Source organism: Beta vulgaris, chromosome 3 (assembly GCF_026745355.1).
Source record: "Beta vulgaris subsp. vulgaris cultivar EL10 chromosome 3, EL10.2, whole genome shotgun sequence".
Lineage (NCBI taxonomy): Eukaryota > Viridiplantae > Streptophyta > Magnoliopsida > Caryophyllales > Amaranthaceae > Beta > Beta vulgaris.
The window spans coordinates 1,686,118-1,708,283 of NC_079204.1; the positions used below are offsets into that span (position 1 = coordinate 1,686,118).

At 36.3% G+C, this 22,166-nt stretch overlaps 1 protein-coding gene across 1 annotated transcript; it reads left to right on the plus strand.

Annotated features, from left to right (window-relative positions):
• The first annotated feature begins 1,393 nt into the window (after positions 1–1,393).
• On the plus strand, positions 1,394–21,350 carry LOC104887975 (hypothetical protein). The gene is made up of 18 exons (XM_010672766.4): positions 1,394–2,005; positions 2,465–2,664; positions 7,978–8,131; positions 8,236–8,345; positions 8,425–8,494; positions 8,582–8,664; positions 8,766–8,844; positions 8,930–8,970; positions 9,586–9,708; positions 11,139–11,289; positions 12,173–12,287; positions 12,388–12,470; positions 12,581–12,655; positions 14,950–15,033; positions 15,651–16,456; positions 18,003–18,161; positions 19,896–20,197; positions 21,073–21,350. Exons 1-18 carry the CDS (start codon positions 1,844–1,846, stop codon positions 21,144–21,146), a joined length of 2,871 nt encoding a protein of 956 aa, XP_010671068.2. The 5' UTR covers positions 1,394–1,843; the 3' UTR covers positions 21,147–21,350.
• The last annotated feature ends 816 nt before the right edge of the window (positions 21,351–22,166 follow it).

The window sequence follows — 22,166 nt, forward strand, 5'->3', positions numbered from 1 at the left end:
CAAATTTTGTTGTCCAAGTCCGTAACTTTAACGAGCCGGTCTGGGTGGGTTTAGCGGGTCGTCCCGCCCGTGAACATCTCTATTCCATACCCATTGCAACCTATTAACTCTGTTTTTGTTTATGCCATATTTACTTTTGCACATGAGCAACATAGACGTATAAAAAGTAGAAAGAGGAACAGAGTAAAGTAAACAAAAAAATATAAACGAGTTGTAGTAAAAGTAAGAAAGACAGAGATGGTGAACCAACCTACCTTATAATTTTATAAAGGGAGAGACCAAATATGCCCCAATAAAAAAAAAAAAAAAAACTTCTAAATAGCAAACAAACACTTCTAATTTTTGTAAACCGAAATCTTACCGTAAGCCACAATTTTATATGATTTTTTAAAAATAAAATTTTATCTATTTTGATTTTTTTAAATACACTTGACAAGCTGATATACAAGTATATAAATGAAAATAGAAGTTTGAGGTAAAGAAGTTGGACACTTTTGATAAATTATTACTAGTCGTATATGCACGCGTTGCGTGCGTCAACAACCTTATGTACGAATGTACATATCTTGTTTAAATCTAAAATTATTTTGGTAGTGATGTAAATTATTGAGGTTATTTTGTACATGTTATTATCTTTTTAAATTGAAGATGACCAATTTTAACTGTTTAATACTGTCACTGAAAAATTTGGTCAAAGATTTAATAATTCATTGTCAGCGGCTTTAGTATATTTATTTAGTGACTGTAAATGTTAATAAACCATATTGTTTGAACTCTGTAAATACGAAGTGTTATGTTGTCATGGTATATCGCTAACTTTTCTTGATTGAAGATTCTAATTAATTTTGTGAATTAATTGTGTCAATCTATTTTTGTAAGGTTATTAATGATGATTGCGTATTCCATTTTGACTTATTCCATATAGCAAATTGCATTGATTCTCATTTTTTTTTTATAAAAAGAAAACATTTATAAGTTATTAAAGGGTATCCTAGTCATTTCAAAGGGGGACTCCACAACTCCTCCCTTGACTTAAGTAATAGATTTTTGTGTTTAATTACGAAATTGATCTTTATATTTATTAACAATTTTTTTTACTCTTAGTTTACAAAATTAACATCGGATAGAAAAAAGTTCAAACCGCAAACCAAACCACACCACACCACACCAAACCGTTTCGTGCAATTCGGTTTGAATTGATTTGGGTAAAAGTACGGTGCGATTTAAATTGGGAAAATGTCAAACCGTATATTTGCGGTTTGGATTGGGTTACATTCCAAACCGCACAAATCCAAACTGCGAACACCCCTAATATCTAGCCAATTTACCTTTACTACCCTTATTTTGACTTTCTACCTCGACATTTTTAACAAAGAGGGGAAGGCAGAAAGAAAAAAGATAAACAAAAAAACAATGGGAAAGAGAAACATACAAAAGAAGAAGTTTTTGACCCTAACCCTCGATTTCGTTTTACATCTCTCTCTTCTTCTACCTTCATTCATTTCAATTTCCTATCTAAAAAACTGACAAATCATATTTCCATCATCATCAATTTCATCAAATTACCTTCCTAAATTTGATAATTCAATTAACAAGAGTTGTTAGCGAACAAAAATCAAAGAATTTGCTATCAAATTTATCTTCTTTCTACAACATCCAAGACCCGGATCTTCCAAAAATTTCAAAGGGTTGGTTGTTTACTACAAATTTTAACCAAATTTGTAGCCTTTACATGTTTGAGTAAGAATTTAGAATTCAATTTATATGATTTTGAGTGGTAAGTTCAAAAATATTGAGAAATTGGGGGTTCAGTTGACCCACTGAACCCCTTGGGGTGGTTTTGATGGATGAAGAAGTATGTCGCAGTGATGGCGGTGAGCTATTGGATGAGTTGCCATCATCTTCGCCGTCTATCGGTTCGGGGTTTTGTCCTCGGCAGCTGGTTTTCCGTCCATATCAATCGAGTAATAAGCCTACGACTTTAAGGGTTGTGGTTAGAAAACCGGTAAAGTTCTGGACTTGATGCTGTAATTGTTTTAGTTTTTTAGTAATGTAATTAGGGTATGATCAAGTAGATTTAGATGGGTAGAATTCTTATTGCTTTTTGGCATGATTGTGAATGAGATTGTTGGTTGTGTATTATGCTAATTTGTATGTAATTGTTTTAGTTTTTAGTAATGTAATTAGGGTATGATTAAGTTGATTTAGATGGATGCAATTATTATTGCTTTTTGGCATGATCATGAATGAATAAGATGGTTGGTTGGTTGTGTATCATGCTAAATTGTGTGTGATTGTTTTAGTTTTTAGTAATGTAATTAGGGTATGATCAAGTTAATTTAGATGGATGCAATTGTTATTTCTTTTTGGCATGATCATGATCATGAATGAGATGGTTGGTTGGTTGTGTATCATGCTAATTTATGTGTGTTGTGTTTGTGTTTGTTTTATTTGTGTTTTGTAGTTGGTATCGAAACTTACGAAGCACATAGTTGAAACGTATCAAGTATGTAATGCTGATTTCAAGTATACTGATGAACTTAATCCCAAGAGGTTTTTAACAAGTCCATCTGATGGAGTGTTCAATAATGGCCATGATAATGCAAATTCGGATCTTATTCTTTCCGTAAATTATGTGTTGGTGAATTCACAGACACAGCAAAGGTGTGTTTTTTTATGATTATTTTGCATTGGGTAGTTCCTCCCCCTTCCCCAAGGTCCTGATTGTAGCATTACTTGAAATTATTATAGAAGCAGGATGCCATTGTTGATGACACATTGACACTTGACAATGAAATGTAAGAACTTTAGATACTAATTTTACAAATATGACAGTTCTGTTAGAAACTTGGAGTTCAGGAGAAGGGATAAAAAGGTCTGAGTGGATGGTTGTGTTAAGTTATGACAGGTGCCGTTAGTCAGTTGTGGTCTTTCTCAGGTAATTTTTTTGGTTGGATGTGGTGGCCGGATAATTTCAAGGATGTGGGGGTACCCGGTAATGAGCTGCATTTGAAGTGTGGGAACAATCAAGGTCTCTATCTTAATGACAAAAGTCAGTAGCTAGTGTTAGGGCGTGCAGCACTTGATTAATTTGTGTGAGGCATGTGGGGAGCATGTGGACAATGCTAACGGAAGATGATGTACAATATAAATCGATTTCACATTGCTACTCAAGGGAGGTCGATCTTCTCTTCTATTCTTTTAAGGCCAGGTGTCAAGTTGTATGCACTTTGCAAGGACATGGGAAGCTGCTAATGAGAAAGTGGCAATTTTTTGACTTTCCTCCAAATGAGGTTTCATATCAAGGGGAGAACTCAAATCTATGTGATAGCTAGAGGTAATGGGACCTGAGATTGAGCTGTGTAGCAAAAGGGGACATTGGTGGGGACTACCAGCTATGCAGATTCATTACTGTTTCCTCCACCAATCATGAATACTCTGCTGCCAGAGAATGCAGATGAGGCTCTTCATGAGGTGGTAACTTATACTTGTTCCACTTCCCAATAATGCTGATGAGGCTAACATGCAAGGGCCCAGGTTTGAGAGTGAATACGAGTGATTCCAGGGACAAGATTATTATTTGGACAAAGTGAAGCTTCTGATAGAAAGTGCTCATTTTTTCAACACACCAATGGTGGACATGTAATGTGGGCGGGTGTGCAATATAAACTAGTTAGGACTTATGATCAGGAACAGTCCAAAAGCTTAATTAGTGAATAGCCTCACAAGAAGAGCACTTAAGTCTTTTATAGTGACAGAATAAGAGTCACTGTCTGGAATAGAGGAATTTAAAATTATGAGACAAGTATAAGCTATGAAAGTTGTTGCGCTTAGCTTCCAATGAAACCGTAAATTTTTTCCTTTTAATGCCACGAAGTAACTTAGTCATGGAATTAGATTTTTTGAGAGGAGCTTTGGTGAAGATGAAGTTCATTTCTTGCTAATTTTTCTTTTGTATTAGCTGAAGAGAAATGATTGTTCTTAGGTGATGCTTGACTTTGGTTTAGCAATTTGTAATTGGTTATATGGTTTAATGCTCTTTTTGCATGGTCAATTTTCAACATTGTTGCCATTATTGGACTTTTACTGAACTGTTTGAGAGTGTCATTGAACACCATTAAGGACATAAAAAACTTGTACCTTTTTTCCCCACTATGTGGTTATAGTTGCATAGACCAAAGCCTTTCAGGCATCACGATTTACCACAATGCCTTCCAAGGCACCATGATAATTGTTACAAGTTTACATGTAGTAAACAATCATAATATAGTACAAGAAGTCAACAACAATAGCAATGCCACAACGTCAACCCAAATAGGATGAGGTTGGTTGTGTGAGCCAAGATTTCTCTCTAGTGAACATGCACATAAATCATTTCCTCCATTCTTTTATGGCGAGTGCCGCATATGTTAGCCTTCAAAAGCACGTCTGAGCGAGGGACGAAGGGGATACTAAGGCGCAAACCAAAACGCATTTGAAAACATAGGTTTAACAACCTGCCATAGGTATCGGATGCGTGCGCATCGAGCAAGGCACAACGCCTAGGAAGCTTTTAAGAAAGAGGCAAGTAAGGAGGACAAGATTTGAGTTAGAAAATAACCAAAATTTCTTTCTTCATTTGGAGGTGTAGACTAAAATTTAGCTAATGCTTCAATTTAAGAATTAGTCAATTGGAGAATGCTTACAACATAGACCGTGACCGATTCTTCTGACTCGTGTTTGTTGATATTCTTTGTCTATTAGCGCTCTCAATGGCCATTCTTATCGAGAACAATAGCTTCTCTTGTGTGTTCTCTCCCTTCCCTTCCTTTGTTTTTTCCCCTTTTGTTTCCATTTACTTTTCATTCTCTCAATACATACCAAACATAACAAATATCACATGGGAGATTGCTTTATTAGTGTCATTGTTGTTGCTTTCCCCATACTTTGAAGGTGCACCTCTCCTATAAGATTCATTTGCCTTCGCCTTGCACCTAGGCTTTAAGGACCCTTTAGGCCTTGAGGTGCTTCACGCCTTTTAAAGCCAAGCCACATATCTAGTTTCTTCATGTCTGAACACCCTTTGTCAATGTTTTTTTTTGTCATCCTCCAACTTCTTTATATCTTTGAATCTAAAATTTCCACTACCTTCACCTTATCATCTAGTCGAATCTCACATACCCAAGCCTATCTCTCGTATCTTATCATCTATATCTACCCCGTTAATGTTCTCGCCCATATATTCGTTTAGGATCCTTTCACTTATGATGTTTCACATATTTATCTCATACGTATTTCTACCTCCTTGTCAATCTAATATGATCCAACCTAATGCTAACATTTAGTCCCACAGACGTTGATCTAATTGTCGCTCTATAGAATTTCCCTTGTAAACTTTGGGGGTGTTTAGGGGGATAAAAAGGGTGGGATAGGGAAGGACAGAAGAAATGAGTGTGTGGTTTGGAGGATATAAGAAACAGGGAGGAAAAGACAATTTGATCCTGAAGGAAAAGGAAGAAGGGAGGAGAGTACATAGTTCGAAAATGCGGTTTCGGTCGCGGTTGCGGAAATAGTTGCTGTTTTGGAGGAACGGAACGGATACGCTAATCACGGACCGCGATGCGGTTGTCAGTGATGAATTTGAAATTATAGCACTTTTTAGGCTTTTTTATATTTTTTAATGGTTGGACACCAATACTTAAGTATATCTTTAATATTTCCTCGTCAATATACCTTCTTGATTTAAATTTCAGGATACATGGGGTTGAAAAGTGAAAAGTTTAAATAAGTACACTAGATAGAATAAAAAAAGAATATTTTTTTTGAAAACAACCTCGATAGTCTTTTAGTAAACCCAAAAAATGCAGTAAAGAGTTGAAAGAAAAAGAGTTGGACTCATAGTTCGAAAATACGGTTTCGGTCACAGTTGTGGTAACGGTCACGGTGATGCGGGAACGAGGATGATGCGGTTGTAGTACCGTTGAATATCGGCTTAAACCATGAAATATCCCTAAAACCCGCCTAAAATGCCGTTTTTTACACCTTTACGATGCGGGTAATATCGCTTCGGTAGATTTGGAAACCTTTACGACACAAGCTATACAATTCGATGCGGCCTTGTTTTGACACTATGGCTGGACAGAATAAAGACATCAAACAATTGAGGGAGAAAGAGTTACTCCTCTCTACCGTAGTTGTACTCCACACCACGTGGGTCCTAATTTCTTATTGGTTATATCCCTTCCCACCTCAAATCATATAATAAACTAAAAGGAAATATCATATCACCAAATATCTATTCGATACCCCCTTCTTCTTCACTACTTCTCTTCTATGTTCTCTCTCCTCCCTACAGTGGCCGGAAAATGGCCGACAAATTTTACATTGACGTCAAAATTATACCTTCCTACTGGAATCAACTTCGTGTGCAAAAGCCCCAATGTCGAAATCACATATTTCATCTTCAATTGACAGATCTAGGATTTTGTTTCTCCAGAAAAAAAAAACTGAAAATCGCGTCTTGGAACGGGAAATGCGGGCGATAATTCTTTGTTTCGTTCGGAACGAGAGAAATCTCTGGTGTATTTTGAAAAGGCGGTATGAACGGTGGAATTCGGTTCGCCAAAGTTGAAATCCATGCGGCCGTTATTTAACACTATGCGAGAGTATGGAGAGTGAGGATATTTAAGGAAATTTGTTATCCCAATTTTATTTTTGACCCATACGAAACAAGTGAAAGCACTTGATTTATTCTTATCCCACTCAATTTCCTATCTTTATCTCACCCCTTTATGCCCATAATCCTTATCCCTCATACCAAATGTCTTGTATAGGTACATAATGGTCACTCAAAATTCTAGTTGATCCTTTGCATTTTAGCCACCCTCATCATCTCATATGGAGTCATGTCTTAATCAGTATCTACATTGCTTTCTAAAACGTAACCCAAAATACTTAAAACACTCACTTACGTGCCTTTTTCTTCGTAATTAAGTAATAACTATTGACTAAGACCCTTAATACGCCTTCATTGGGTATGTTCAATGTTGTTGCACCCTAAATGAAGATTTGGCGCATTTATATGGCTTTACTTAAGCACAAATTGTCTCTTCTAATGAAGTTATGTAGGAACTAAAGTATACCTTGTAAATTTTCTCCGAGAGTTGCTGAGGAACTTAGTTATTCTTCATCAATATGTACACTTGTCTTCAAATGATAACATTAGCACAATGATGCTCAAACTAGGATTTTACGCCGGTCGTGCCCATGTTGACACGTCATGATCCTGGTGCAAACACGGGATATTGGTCAGACACGTTAGGGGAACAGACTCGACGCTAAATCAAGAGGAAGGAGAAATCTTGTTAGTTCTCCAGAAACCTGAATTTGACAATTAGAACACCAGATCAAAAACAAGGAAATGGGAAGTTGGTGTTTTTGGTTGCTTGATTGATGTGAGCCTTTAAAATTTGCCGGCTGCTGTTGCAAGAGAGCGAGAGAAGGAGGGAATGCCTTTGTTTAATGAAGGAGTATGGGAGGGGAGAGGGGGTGAATGACTGAAGGATGGTGCTATTAATATTATCAATGATTATCAGCTGGTGAACCCTGACCATATTAGAGGAGGGAGTCTGGGGACAGGTAATAATTAAAGAATAGATTTAACAACAGATGACTAAAGTAGCTTCCAGGTATAGATAACTGAACAAAATTTTCTGTTTATATGGTACCACCGGTATTTAGCTTATGTTTAGTGCGTATTCAGCGATTCCTTGTTTTTTGTCATGGGGTTTATCAGTTTATGACTAGTACAGTATGTATGTAATTATGCTATACTGCTATGGTCCTTTAAGGTATGCTTAGAGGTCTCTAATATTTACTAGAGGTTCTTTTTGTTTTCCATGATCACTGCTGTTGTCTAAGAGTCACAATTGCCAGGATACGTCATGCTGAAGTGTATTAGTGTAAATAATATAGACTTTTATGTTTGTTTTTATACAGATACATTGTCAAAGATATTCTTGGACATGGGACATTTGGACAGGTTGCCAAGTGTTGGGTGCCTGAAACTAGCAGTTTTGTAGCAATCAAGATTATTAAAAACCAGCCTGCTTACTATCAACAAGCATGGGTCGAAGTCTCAATCTTGACGACGGTATCTTCACTGCTGATTGTGATTTATTTAAATTTTTTTTTAAGGGGTGCTGATTGTGATTTATAATAACTGGACTGGAATAACTTTTCTTTTCTTGTTTGCAGTTAAATAAGAAGCTTGATCCTGAAGATAAGCATCATATTGTTCGCATTCATGATTACTTTGTATTTCAGCGTCATCTATGCATTTCTTTTGAATTGCTAGACACAAATTTGTAAGTTCTACCTGTCTCTGACTCTGCAATCTAGCTGTTGACATTATTGTGTGACTTGGAGTTGATACTTTTGTGGCAGGTATGAGCTGATAAAACTAAACAATTTCAGAGGGCTTTCGTTGAGTATTGTACAATTGTTCTCAAAGCAGGTAGAACTTGTTGGTATACACTAGTATGGTATTTGCTACAGTACCTTTGTCATTTCCTTTGGATTTCTAAGTAATTCAATTTAATAGATTTTGCGTGCTTTGGGACTGATGAAAGATGCTGGTATTATTCACTGTGATCTGAAGCCAGAGAACATTCTTCTATGCACAAGGTGAGCTTTCGTTTTATGAGCACGAGGGAAACGGAAAAAGTGGGAAGCTGATTTGCTGTATTTGTTCTTATTGAAGTATGACATTGTTGTGATATTGACAGTATGAAACCAGCAGAAATAAAAATTATTGACTTTGGATCTGCCTGCATGGAAGATAAGACAGTTTACTCTTATATTCAGGTCACATCTTCTTCATAGTGACAAAGCAATTTTTCTACTGAATAAATATTTTGACTGGAAGTATCTATTTTTTCCCCCCCTGCAGAGTCGTTACTATAGGTCCCCAGAAGTGCTTCTTGGCTATCAGTATCCTTTGTCACTCACTTTTTATGTCTTTCTATCTTTATTACAGGACTATTGATAATTGGACGTGAATTCGTTTCCAACCTCTTGTATTAAAAAGTCCTGATTTTCATTATCTACCTTGCTACTATTTGTTTGTGTCTACTCTCTTTGTTCCCAGTATCAGTTGTTGCAGGATTTGCACATTATTTTCAGATGTGAGAAATGAATAGGTTTTAAATTTTCTCTCCCTTATTAAGTAAAAAAAATAATTCCTCACTAATGTTAGATGTTGGAATGCAGATCACTCACAATCGGAGTACTCTGTAGTCCATACCTGTACAAAGGGGGAGTTATAGACTTATAGTAATCCATGGGAATGCGGACATTGGTAAATTGAAGTGTCAAGCTGCCCTATTTAATAGATTAGAATGGAGACATACAGTGAATATAGAACATTAGAAGTTAGTGAAGTGGAAGTATTAAGCAACAGAGGAAGTATTGCACAAATCATTGTTCCAGACACACATAGATAGAGTATGCCAGTTACAATTGCTGTCTGTATATATAGCTGTTTATTGATCAATCAAATTTGAATGATGCATCAAAATGATATGCATACCTTAACGTGTTTGTAAGATATACTACTGCCATTGACATGTGGTCATTTGGATGCATTGTTGCTGAGTTGTTTCTAGGCCTCCCTTTATTTCCTGGAATATCCGAGTTCGATCTTCTAAAAAGGATGATCCGAATACTTGGGTATGCCTCTCTGATTTCTGATGAGTCCTTTTTTTGTATTTTGGAAAAGTGTAGGCATGGCTCTTGTGCTTAACTGCTGGTTAATCATCATGTAGCTAAATCATTGTCTAGTTTTATAACCAAGTTTTATCATATGATTATCTGATGTCCCTTGTTAATTTGCAGAAAGCCTTCTATTATATCTGTTATCTTTTTCTTATATACTTTCTAAAATGCATTTGGTGGCAGGATGTAGCATTTTTCTGATTGGGTAGTAAAGGTTTGCCAATCTTTGATTTGTTAAACTCTTTCCATTATCTGGCTGGTGTAAAAGGTTCAGGAGATGGATTTTTTTTTTTTTTCTTGGGGGGGGGGGGGGGGGGGGGGGGGGGGGGTCGCAAAAACTTCTCAAAAGATATTTACTGAGAGTTTCAGTCCATCAAATTTTCCGATGTCTAATATTTTCAGATAATCAAGGCTCTCTCCCCCTCCATCCAATAAGTTACTAGTCTTATATGCATAGGATGCGTGTGAAAGCAAAATTGTCTATTACATTTAATAACCCTGAATAATAGGTAAGAAAAATTGTTCACAAATTTCCACTAAAGAAAAAATTGATATCATTTTTATTGAACAAACATTAAATAATCACGTGCGTATGGAGCAAAATCCATTGATTAAATAATTTTTGCATCATTTTTTCAAATTAATTTAATAAAATGTGCGAGTAAGGGTATTCTAGTGATTTTCTCATGTGGACACCAAACTTCTCAAGAGTTGGCTTATAGAATAGAGATACAAAACTTATATAGGAAGATAAATGTATGACCATGTATGCTAATGACGCAAGTCGTTGACAAGTTTGAATTCCTGCTAATATGAAAAGTCCAAGAGTTCATACCTTCAATATTTTGCCATGAAAGCTGAATTAGGGATATGATGTGATGATAGAGATGTTACAAATGGAAAATTGATTAGAAAAGGGTTGCTCCTGCTTCACTGTCCATACTTTCTCCCAGTAGTTCCTAGCTCCTACCCTGCACCCTACGAGATGTGATGGCGTTGATGTACTTTCAAGGGCTAGCATAGGAAGTCTCTTTTCCCGTCAAAGCATAATTTATATTCCTTAAAGTCTTCCATTGACTATTGTACTTCTTTGGGCTAAGTTGGAATATAATGAAGGATTCTCTTAAGAGTCAAGATTGAGATGTTGCAGAAAATCATTATGTGCTATATTTCAGTTCAATCTCATTTTGGATATATCCTACCATTTCAAATATTTTTTTCATGGTGTTACAAAGATCAGTTCATCTCTTATTTCTGGTATGATTCATAATGTTATCTTAGCCAATGCATCACTATGTAGTCCAACAGAGAAGACCATTACAGTCTTGCCTTTTTTTTTTTTTGCTGGATCTTGGCTGACTGTTGTCTATATTTGAATATTGTAGGGGTCAACCCCCTGATTATTTACTTAAGGAGGCAAAAAGCACAAACAAGTTTTTTAAGTTTGTCGGAAGTGTTGATCATGTAGATGCTGGCCATGTTTCTACGAGGGGAAAAAGTGCTTACCAAGCATTATCTGAGGAAGAATATGAAGCAGTAAGTGTTTGTACTCGTGAAATACTGTGATTATGTTAAGTGAGCACAAGAAATATTGAATTTAGTTATTGGTTGGTGGCACTTCCTAGTTCCTATCATGTAAAATAAGGCTGGTTAGGGCTCAGAATTTCCAGTCAATCTACATTACCTATCATTTTGGGTTAGCAACAATAGTACTTTTCTGACTAGAGGGTGCCACCCTTGTACACAAGGAATGCAAGGGACAGAAGGCTATTGTGTAGTGTAACTTGAGCTAGTTAGTCATTTATTTCTTAAATATTACTCCCTCCGATTTTTATTAGTTTACCCACTTCTTTGGGCATAGAGTTTTTAGGAGAAATGTGTACAAGGGTCTTAGAAGGGGAAGATAAAGTAATTTAATGCATAGTGTATTGATGTTTATGTTGTGGGCCAAGAGAAACAGAGTGATAAGGTGAAGATAATAATATGAAATTGGTAAAACCATTGCAAAAACAGAAAAAAAAGTGGGTAACCTAATAAATGACAACCCAAAAAGGAAATGGTTAAACTAATAAAATCCAGAGGGAGTATGAAGGTAAATTGGAAATTTTGTTGCTATTTATAAGAGAAGCATAATACTCTGAAACATCCGAGATTCTCCCATCTGATTAACGTTACAGATCATGTTATACAAAACCACCACTCAGTATAGATTTCACCAATGGTGGGGTTTGGGAGGCCTATTTATACAGCCTTACCTCTAAGGCTCTACATAGATAGAGAAGCTGTTCTGGGATGAACACTGTTTTTTTGTTTTTCAAAATGGAGTTGTATGATTATGTGTTTGGCCCCTTTATATTAGATGACTGTTAGATTTACTGCTTCCGATCTTCATTCAAGTTTTTCCATCATTTTGAGACAGAGGGAGAAGAAGAAACCTGGTATTGGAAAAGAATATTTTAATTATATGAATCTGGAAGGAATTGTTGCAGCCTATCCTTACAGGAAAAATTTACCTGAAGAAGATATAATGAAAGGTTTGTATGCTGTTTGTATTTTCTTCTGGAAGCTCCCAGTAGGAAAACTTCCTTCACTTGTGCTTAAATGGAATGGGTGTTCTACTATTGTCTATTGCAGAAAGGCAAGTACGGTTAGCTCTCATTGATTTTCTAAGGGGCCTTGTGGAGTTTGATCCTGCAAAACGGTGGTCTCCGTTTCAGGTTCTTCCATCTTCTGTCATAGTAGCAGCTTTGTTTTTTTTTATATTCCCGAGTTATCTGATGTAGTATGATATCAATTATGGTACTAATTGCTTGACTTCTACCGGCAGGCTTCAAAACATCCTTTTGTGACTGGAGAGCCATTCACAAGTCCTTATCAACCTCCTATTGAGACTCCACGTGTGGTGAGCGGTTTTTGACAGCAATGATTATTACAATTCATATCATTTTATTATTGTGATTATTTATTGTTATGTTTATCATTTTAATTTATTATTAATTATTATTAAAAATTGTTCTGGAGATTTAATCAGTTGAATTCCACCATCAAATCTGCAGTTAGATCTGTAATTAGTTACTTTGTCTGGTGTCATGTTACTTGATCTCTGGTACCATGTCGAACGTGGGCATGTGTTGAAGTGTCCGATTCGTCTAGTTTGTGAAAATCTTCCATGATATTTGTCTCAAAATGAACTGTCCAAAGTGTCCATACCCAGGTCAGAGGTGTTGGGTTCCGGCACGGGTACTTCAGGTAAAATGAAGAGCTTGAGTAACATACTTAGGTGTGCTGGCCGAAGTTACTTCTTGCTAAGGACAATTTGAATTCCATGTCAATCATTTTTAGCAACTCCTCTTTTACCACTGGCCTTGTATGGATCCCTGTTACTTCTATTTATAAATTCATGTCACGCATAAGGTCGTATATCTTTTTATATTGAATTTGCACTTATGCTTTGTTGATTGGCAAAAGAATATTGAAACTCATTGACTTCAAATGTACAAAATGTCTAACATAATGAATCTTTTTGACAACAAACTGAAGCATATTCTTTATGTAGTATTAGAAAGAACTTTGTACACATAAATTTGTAAGCCTTTAAAGCCATGAATCCCTGGGAATATGGTAATTCAAAACCATGTCATAATGGATTACTCGTGAAGCTGTTTTCTACTTTGGTTTTTATTTAGTATGCAGGGAAATTTAAGTTTTCGAGCATAAGAGGCACATTGATGTTGGCTGTTGGCAACTTACCCCTACTTAATACTTGATTTAGCTGAAGGCTCTACTTTTCTATGAAGATATATGTATTTCTTGTATGGATTGCTCTGCATCTTGCTCAAGTGCCAGATTTTGATCAATGCTTTTTGTGTCATACATCGTTTTCTCCTGCTGAATTGCTTTGTAAAATTAGCCTTTGACTTGCTTGAAGTGCTGAATCAAGATTTTTAGTTCACTAAATAATGCCTTCCTCCCATCCTACCTTTTCACATGCTGTGTCGTTTACTGATGGCTAATTCCAGATAGCTTATTGTGCCGTGTACTACTCCCCCGTTTCTTTTTATTCTACACACTTTTAACTTTGACACTATTCACATACTTCACGTTGTCCATCCTTCAGTCATGTTGGATCGTGTTAGATTTGTCTCAACACATTTTATAGTATCAACTTTTCATAAATTTTACTCAGTAATAATTAAAAAGATTAATGGTCAATGTTTTCGTTCGTAAAAGTCAAACTATGTAGATTGAAAGTAGAGTTAGTAATCTGTAAGGTCATATTTCTTTCCACAGAAATCTTATAGCAATCCAGTTTGCACATTCCAGGACCACTCTCTTTTTCTTTTGCTGTCCTTGGGTTAGGGGGATGTGAGAGTCGTTGAGCAAATGAAAAATGTGAAGATGTGGTAATACCTATGAACAACGGTCAATTCTGAGTCATTCCTTTAAAGTGATAAGTCTGTAATGTGCGTGAGTAGTATATATATCTACTAAAACTTGAAAATTCCTCCATGGGAAAGATTCATGTTTGATTAGAAATGTTGCTTTATCTAGCATTTGCAGAATTAGATATACTAAAAAAATTACGATAATTGAGAACTTGTAAGATTGTTGATTGGTCCCTCTACTATGAATGGACACCTTAGTACTGAACAGTTATCTGGTGATCAAACATTCTTATGATTCCTATTATCCTTCTTTCTTTAGAAACTTTCTATTTTCTTCTATACATACTATTAGTTTATTACCATAAGGGAGTCAAAGTAGTTTAGGCATCAATTGGAGTGAGTCGGGGAAAAGGATGTAAAGAGGTTAGACTTACATAGAAATCAGGTAGCAAACTCATCAATTCACAAAACTGAACTTGTCGAGAAATGAGGTCCCCTTGAACAGATTCATAATATGTTGAGTAGTGGCCGGTGGCCTCTGGTAGCTTGACTTCTCCCTTTTGTTGTAATTGTCATTGATATGCAACATTGATCTCTGTTTTCTGATTGCAAGTATTCATCGGTTTATTAAGCATAAATATTATTGTTTCCATACTCACATGCTGTGCGATTTGTCTTTAGTCATTGGTTAATGGTTAGTAACTTAGTGTCATTTTATTGTGGAAGCCTTTATTTTTTTCCTCTTCTTCTTTCTTATCAAAGTTCCTGACTCTTTATCTCCTTCTGTTTCTTGTGATTTTCTATTGGGAAGCCGGTAAGCCCAGTGTCACAAAACTTCAAGGTGGACCATCATCCTGGTGGAGGGCACTGGTTTGCAGCTGGTCTATCTCCTAATGTGAGCTTGCTCTGCCTCTTCAGATACTTTTTTTCTTTCCCTAGATGATGATATCAACGATGCCACTGCCACCACTATGTTAGTGCTCTGTTCAACTTATTTTGACTTATTTTAATAATAAGTTGAGATAAGCTCTAATAAAAAATTTAGTAAGTTCAAATAACTTCCAATGAGTTTCAGTAAGTTTCAAAATAAAAAATTTCTTCTCTTTATTATTAATTATTACTACTATGTCATGAAGATCCTCATAATAATAATAATTATTGACACTAATATTATTATTAGTTATACAACAACAATATAAATGTTGATGATAATACACAAATATATTATTAAATGGCATGCAATATCATATTTATTTCCTATTTATAATAATTTTTAATGTTTATATTGTTATTACTCTTAATTTAATGTAAGTCCTATCATTATTATTACTAATTTATTATTAATATTTATTAATTAATATTAGAATAATAATTTTAGTAAGTTTTAATAAAAACATACAAGTGAAGTTCAATTGATTAAACACAATGGTCCTTCACTTTCCAAAGAGAGGGCTTGGGGATAGTGTCTTGTTATCTTTGCTTTGTGGCTGGCTTTTGATAGAATTTTTGCAGGTTCCAGGACTGACTGCATCGATGCATACTGCTCCACACATTCAGATGGCTCCATATGCACACGGCAGTAGCTATGGTAGTTTAGGAAGCCATAATAGTTATAATGATGGTAATGTACTTGGAAGTAGCTATGGGAGCTATGGGGATAATTTTAATACATTTACGTATTTTTCTCCTGTTGGTCCATCTGCAATGAATTTTCACACTCAAGGGGGTATGACCATGGTTGGTACTAGCCCTGATGCAAGGTGGAGAGTTTTTCAAAGGCCACAAGGACTTGGTGTTAGTCCGTCTGCAGGAAATTTTGCACCATTACCCCTTGGAACTAGTCCTTCACAGTTTACTCCACCAAGTGGTTTCATTCAAAATTCTGGTTCTCCTGGACATTATGGTGGTGCATCTCCTGCAAGAGGAAATTGTCAGGGATCTCCTCTAGGAAAAGGTATTGCTGTTAGCAATTTTAGCCGGAGGAAAAGTTGGGGATATTCTGGAAATATGCAGTCTCAAGAGAGTACATCCTCTTTGCATGGTCAAGGACAATTGACTGAGAGTCCTTGCTTTATACAAGGTGAGGGTAACTCACAGGTACCTGGTGGTCCAATGCATATGCCTATAAACTCTAACACTACAAGCTGGAAGCAGCCACCTGTAAGTAGTAACTTAAGTAATGATCACTCCCTTTCCCATATGCCAAGTTCTATTTTGGGTGGTTCAAATCTGCAATTTTCAAAAATCAAAGGATCTGCTGATGAGAAGCTTGATGCAACAGCATTGCCTGATCCTGGTGATTGGGATCCAAACTATAGGTATGTACGCTTAGTGCCTCCCTTGTGTATAAAATATAGACTTCTTAGGTTGTTTTCAAAATCATTTGGAGATGTTTACTCATGGGTATTGCTGAATCACCAATGTTTCCTCTTCCTTTTTCATTTTTCCTAATATAATTCCTTTGTCCTAGAATTATACTTTTTATGTTTTGGACTTCCTTTTGCATGCTTCCTAGTTTCTTCCTTTTTTAAAAAAATAATTTTTTTTTCTCTTTAAAAGATCACTCTTCAAATTGAGCATGCGCTTAGGACTTCGGTGGCTCATGACTGCAAGTGTTAGCATGAATAGTAATTATTTCTGCTATAGCCTGCATGCATTTTACTGGAGGTCATACTCGCAACCACATTTGGGCCTACCAGTTTTGTTGTCGCTAAGTAGTAAGTAGCTTGTAGATGTTTTCTATATGAAGAATCTTTTGTTGCCTCATAACCTGTCACACTATTCATTATAGTTGGGGCAATTGGATCGGTTTCAAATTAGTACCAACAGTCAAAGAGGCACTGACTACCTTCCACTTACGCAGCCTTCTAATTTTTTTGCTTTGAACATCAAAGAGAAGTCTTGAGGGTTCATGTCTCATAAGATTGTGTCAAACTATGATGGCTCTGTTGGGACAGAGGATACATGGAATAAGCTATGTGCTTTGTTTATAGTGTTATGCCTCGAGGATAGCTAAAATGCAATACTCTATATTCTCTGCTGCTATCTGCCGTGTTATTTTGAGTGCATTTTGTGGGAAGTGTCTATTTGCCTTGCTATTTTCCTGAAGAAATTTTTGCTTTCATACTACTTTTATGTTCCCAAATCATTTTGGGACTGAGGCTTTGTTGTTGTTGTTGTTGTTGTATATTACTTTTGTTCTTCCTTGCTTTATAGAGTATGTCATCTTTCTAATAGACTGGGATTATCCAGAAAATGAATTGAGGAGATTCTTTGAATGCTTTGTAAATCACGGTGGAGAACTTCGTGGTCTACTTGTAAAGCTTTGGTTCTTAACTCATGAGATTGGGGGCTGTAGACATAGAAACTAGTAATTTGATGATAGGAGCATGAATGTCAACAAAAGCTGTCCCTCTGTCTTTGAAGAGAGCTGGCAGAATATGACATACTTTAGTACTATCGCTTTATTTGTAATCTTGCTAAAGTCTGAACTTGCTTGTTATTTGTTGTTCTACTTTGACTTTCACATTTATGAAAGCACTACTTTGACCATTAACATCTTGTATTAACCTTTTCAACCTGGTGCACTGGCTGTTGGTCCATTCAAACAGACAACAGTTGAACATGGATTACTTGCATTAGAAAGGTTTCATCTTGGATGATCATAGAAAAGAGAACATCGATAATCTATTCTTTGAACTTTGAAGTAGTTCACTTGTAGTGGTTCTGATTTGTTTAGAATGTCATTTGACTAAAGGAGGTACTAACCCCCTTTTCGGGGGGGGGGGGGGTCATTGGTATGTTATTGATTATCTAGCAATATCTCATGCATTTTTGTGAAGGTTCTTAGTTTGCTTTTTTCAGTGATGAACTACTGCTGCAAGAGGATAGTTCTGATGTGAGCAGCATCACTTCTGAGTTTGGTAGGGTGGTGCATATAGATCAAGCTACAGCATCGCCACAAACTTTTGGTATTGGCAAATACAGCCATGATTCAAATACAAATTCTTGTGCATCGTGGAGGTAAATTGCTTACTGGCTGGCGCAATCAGTCCTAATCATAGTTGCCTTTCTTGTGCATGTTGATTCAATTGTTGAATTCCGAATGACTTACTCCCTCCGTTCCATATTTATCGCAACACCTTCTAAATCCGGTCGTCCCATATTAATTGCAACACTTTCATTATCCGATCGTGTCATATTAAATTGCACACTTTATAAAAGGAAGGGATCCTCTTTTTTCATATTATTATTTCACTTTACAACTATACTTCACACCTTTATTGATAATTATGAAACAATAACCCCCTATACCCCCCCCCCCCCCCCAACTCGCACATTCACACACAATTAAAGGACCCATATAATTTATTCATATATATATAAATCTACCCATTATAGAATAATAAAACTCATGTCCCACTTTGTCTACTTCCTTAAATCTTTGTGCACAAGGGTGTGTTGCTATTAATATGGGAAGGAAGGAGTATCTATTATTCATTTGTGTACTGTCAGTTTGTCATTTGAATGGCTGTGCTAAGGATCGTCCTTAGATAATGTACAAGTAACCAATTTAGATGTATTCTAGATAATTGAATTACCTCTTTTATTTAAATTAGGTGCCTTGTATATGACTACCCATTCCATTGTGTATGGGCTTTGCATACTTGATACAGTGGTTAGTTTATTAGTTATTGGAGATTGTGATCTCCATTGTGTTACTGTTGATCCCCATGTTTGTTTTCCCGAGTCAAACTACTTAAACACTGAGGGGAAACTGTTTGGGCAGTTATGACCTGTTTGGTAGATGGTAATAAATGGTAGTCATGTGTAATTTTGTGTAGAAAGTATGATGTAATGCTTGTGCATTCCAAACTTTAGATTTACTTCATAAAATCTCATCAAGTCATTACCATCCATTACCACCACTTTACAAGTGGTTTGAGTGGGAATGAAAATATGTAAATATAGTCACATGTTCTGGGATAATATCCCTGCCAGTACCATGGTAATTACTAATGAGTAGGGAGTTTTCCTTGCAAATTACATATCATCTCATCATTATTATTGCCATTTAATGCCCGCCTACCAAATGGGCTGTTTACGTCATGACATCTGGCCTATACAAAATGGATGCTTGGCTCCCTTGGTAGGAGCAGGGACAGCTATGCAGCTTGAAGCTGAATGGAGAAAGGAGTAATTACAAATTCCTTTGTTCAAAATGGTGATGGGGTTCAAATGGCTTCCCTAGCAGTACAAAAAGGAAGATGTTTATGAGCTGCGGAGTGACCACTTTGTGCAATTGTGAGTCCCCGTGCGAGGAATGAAAGACCGCTGATCGCTAGATGGACATCCTGCAACCAACTTCAATGTGCTACAAACACACCAAAGGCCATTTCTTGTACTCTTGTCATGTGAAGGGACAGGACTGATGGTGGTACATTGTCACTAGGCAACTGTCTCTTTCTCATTAGGCCCAAGGGATGACTGCCTTCAATGGAGACATGGAGTATCTGAATTAAACTTCTAGGGCCAAGTAAAAGAAGTGAGGTAGAGTTGAATGGCCAATCATTAGTTTGGTGCAACATTCCTGCTGAGGAGCCAAGTATACTTCTCATGTGGGCCAGATGTTGTGACCTTTATCAAAACTTGTTTCCATGCGTCAATTGTTGGATAAGATTAAGAAGCTGCAAATCTTGGAGTTTTAAAGGTAAAAGCTGAGCTTGCTCTAATGTGTGTGTGTATGGTTTGACTCAGGCCCAGTGGACCTATACAAGGATTTCCAAAACCAGAGATGAGCAGCCCACCTTCTGTGTACAATATGCCTCCTGGGTATGGTCGTTCTATGTCAAGGCCACCACAATTTATGTCACAGTTATCACCAACGTCTCTGAGTCGTTTGGGGCAGCCGCCTTTTCAGCGTACCAATCATGGGAGATCATCTGTTACTCATGGGAATGAGGGAAATCATATAAAATCACAGAACAGTTCTTTCAGCTATGATCCTGGAAATCCACATTCTCTTGGAGGTAGCTCCTTCAATAACAGTACACCATGGGGTAAGCACAGATTTGATCTTGGTTTTCTTTCTTTTGAGTATTACAACCAGCTCTGAAATTGTCTCTCTGCACATGAACTCTTTCCGTTTTCTGGTAGATGTTCCATATTGATTTGACATTTGCCAGCTTTAGGCATTGATATCTACAAATATCTTTATTAAGTAGGTAATTTGGAAATACCTCCTCTGTTTTAAAAGTTGCAACACTTTGACTTTTGCACTATCATGCACCAATTTCGACCTGAAATTTTTGACTAGTATATGTAAGATGTTGACTTTGTGTTAATGTATATTTAGAAAATATTAACTCTATAATTTACACTAATAAATAATTAAAAAAATTGATGGTCAAAGTTACGTGTTGGCAAGCATGTGAGTCAAAATGTTGCATCTTTTAGAAAACGGAAGAAGTATATCTATTAAGACAACTTTTTACATAATAACATCTATTTGTACATACTACTACCATCATCCCTAAATAATCGCAACACTAGCCTTTCTAGAGAGTTTGTGCAGACTTATCTTGTAGGGTTTTTCTATTAGTTTTTCTAATTTTTTTAATTGTAAAAGTAGATATGATAGAAGATAGTGTATTTGAAACAAGGTAATGGGGACCACCAAGGGAGAGAAATTGACCTTGTAGGAAGTGTTGCAATTATTCTAGGACACTTGAAGTGGTAAGTGTTGCGATAATTTTGAGACGAACTTCAAAAAACAGAAATTGTCAAAGTATGATATGCAAATAATCAAAGAGCAATTTCTTTTTGGTGTTTGTTTCTTTGCTTTATTTATTCTCTTGTCAAGGTTAACACTGAGGGAAAGGAGTTAGATACAATATTGTTATGCGTTTTGATAGTTATTGCTCTTGTTTGGTAGGTCGTAGAACAAACCAACTTGTCAACATTCCACCGTCATCTCGTGGAAGAAAAGACTATGGAAGGATATCGTGATCTTGCAAACTCCTAGTATATCACCTCCATTATCATATTTCTGGAGCTAGCAAGGAAGCTCCACTTTACTTCCTTCTTTTGTGAGCTTGTGCTGTAGAATTTTTCCATCCTTAACATGCTCATTCATTGTCTTTGGAAATTATCTGTCATTTATATGAATTTTGAAGTAAATCTTCTGGTTTGCTTTCATGATGTTACCTTCTATTGTTGTTGTCTCTAATGCAACGTGCATCGTTTTGAGTGAAGGCCAAGTGACATTTACCAATGTCTCCATTTTCTCGATGTTAATCGAAATCGTTCCAACTATTATCAAATGAGTCAGGTGGCTGGAGGGCACGCCAAGGCTACCTCGCCAGCAATGGTTCATCATGACTTGATTGTAGAACACACCACTATTGTAGCATCTCTCTGCTTTTGTTACACACCAGATTAGATGTCTGGATAGCTTTATAACTAAAATGTAGATGAATTGGTTCATTGTGTGAAGAATTTGCAGTTTGGGGATCATGCCATTTTCGTCGGTTGATTGATTAGCAACAGTATGTCAGTTCCGCTCGTACTCGTGCTCGTATTTATTTCTGAGCGATGTGTGTACTAAATTCTAAGACCTAACGTTGGACTCCGATTACTGGGCGATGTGTGTACTAAATTCTAAGCCTCTTAAGATCTATAAGCATGGCAATTTTTTGATAATGGAATTGATTTTCAACATATTCCTCAGCTCCTATAATTTGTTCTTCCCTGACGAAATATTTCGATTAGTACTATTTCCTCCTTTCCTTTTGCTAACAGTTACAACTTTCACCAATGCAGAGAAATGTTCGGTTCATAGTTGCTGTAAATGTTACCGTGTTTATAATATTGTCTAGTAGACAGTAGTATATTCTTTGAAGAAAGTTGCATATCTTCCTTCCACCTCTGTGACAAGGGTTCGATTTAAACACAGAAAACTGTCCAGAGTTTGATTAAATAAAGTGAATAAAGCTTTAGTTGTTTCACCGGACAATGAAAATCTGTAAA

Excerpts from the sequence above, each read along its gene's own strand:
- LOC104887975 (XM_010672766.4), top strand. The coding sequence starts at position 1,844 with ATGGATGAAGAAGTATGTCGCAGTGATGGCGGTGAGCTATTGGATGAG. Across the intron at positions 8,845-8,929 it reads CAGTTTACTCTTATATTCAG|AGTCGTTACTATAGGTCCCC; the intron begins GTCACATCTTCT and ends CCCCCCCTGCAG. Across the intron at positions 12,656-14,949 it reads CTATTGAGACTCCACGTGTG|CCGGTAAGCCCAGTGTCACA; the intron begins GTGAGCGGTTTT and ends TCTATTGGGAAG.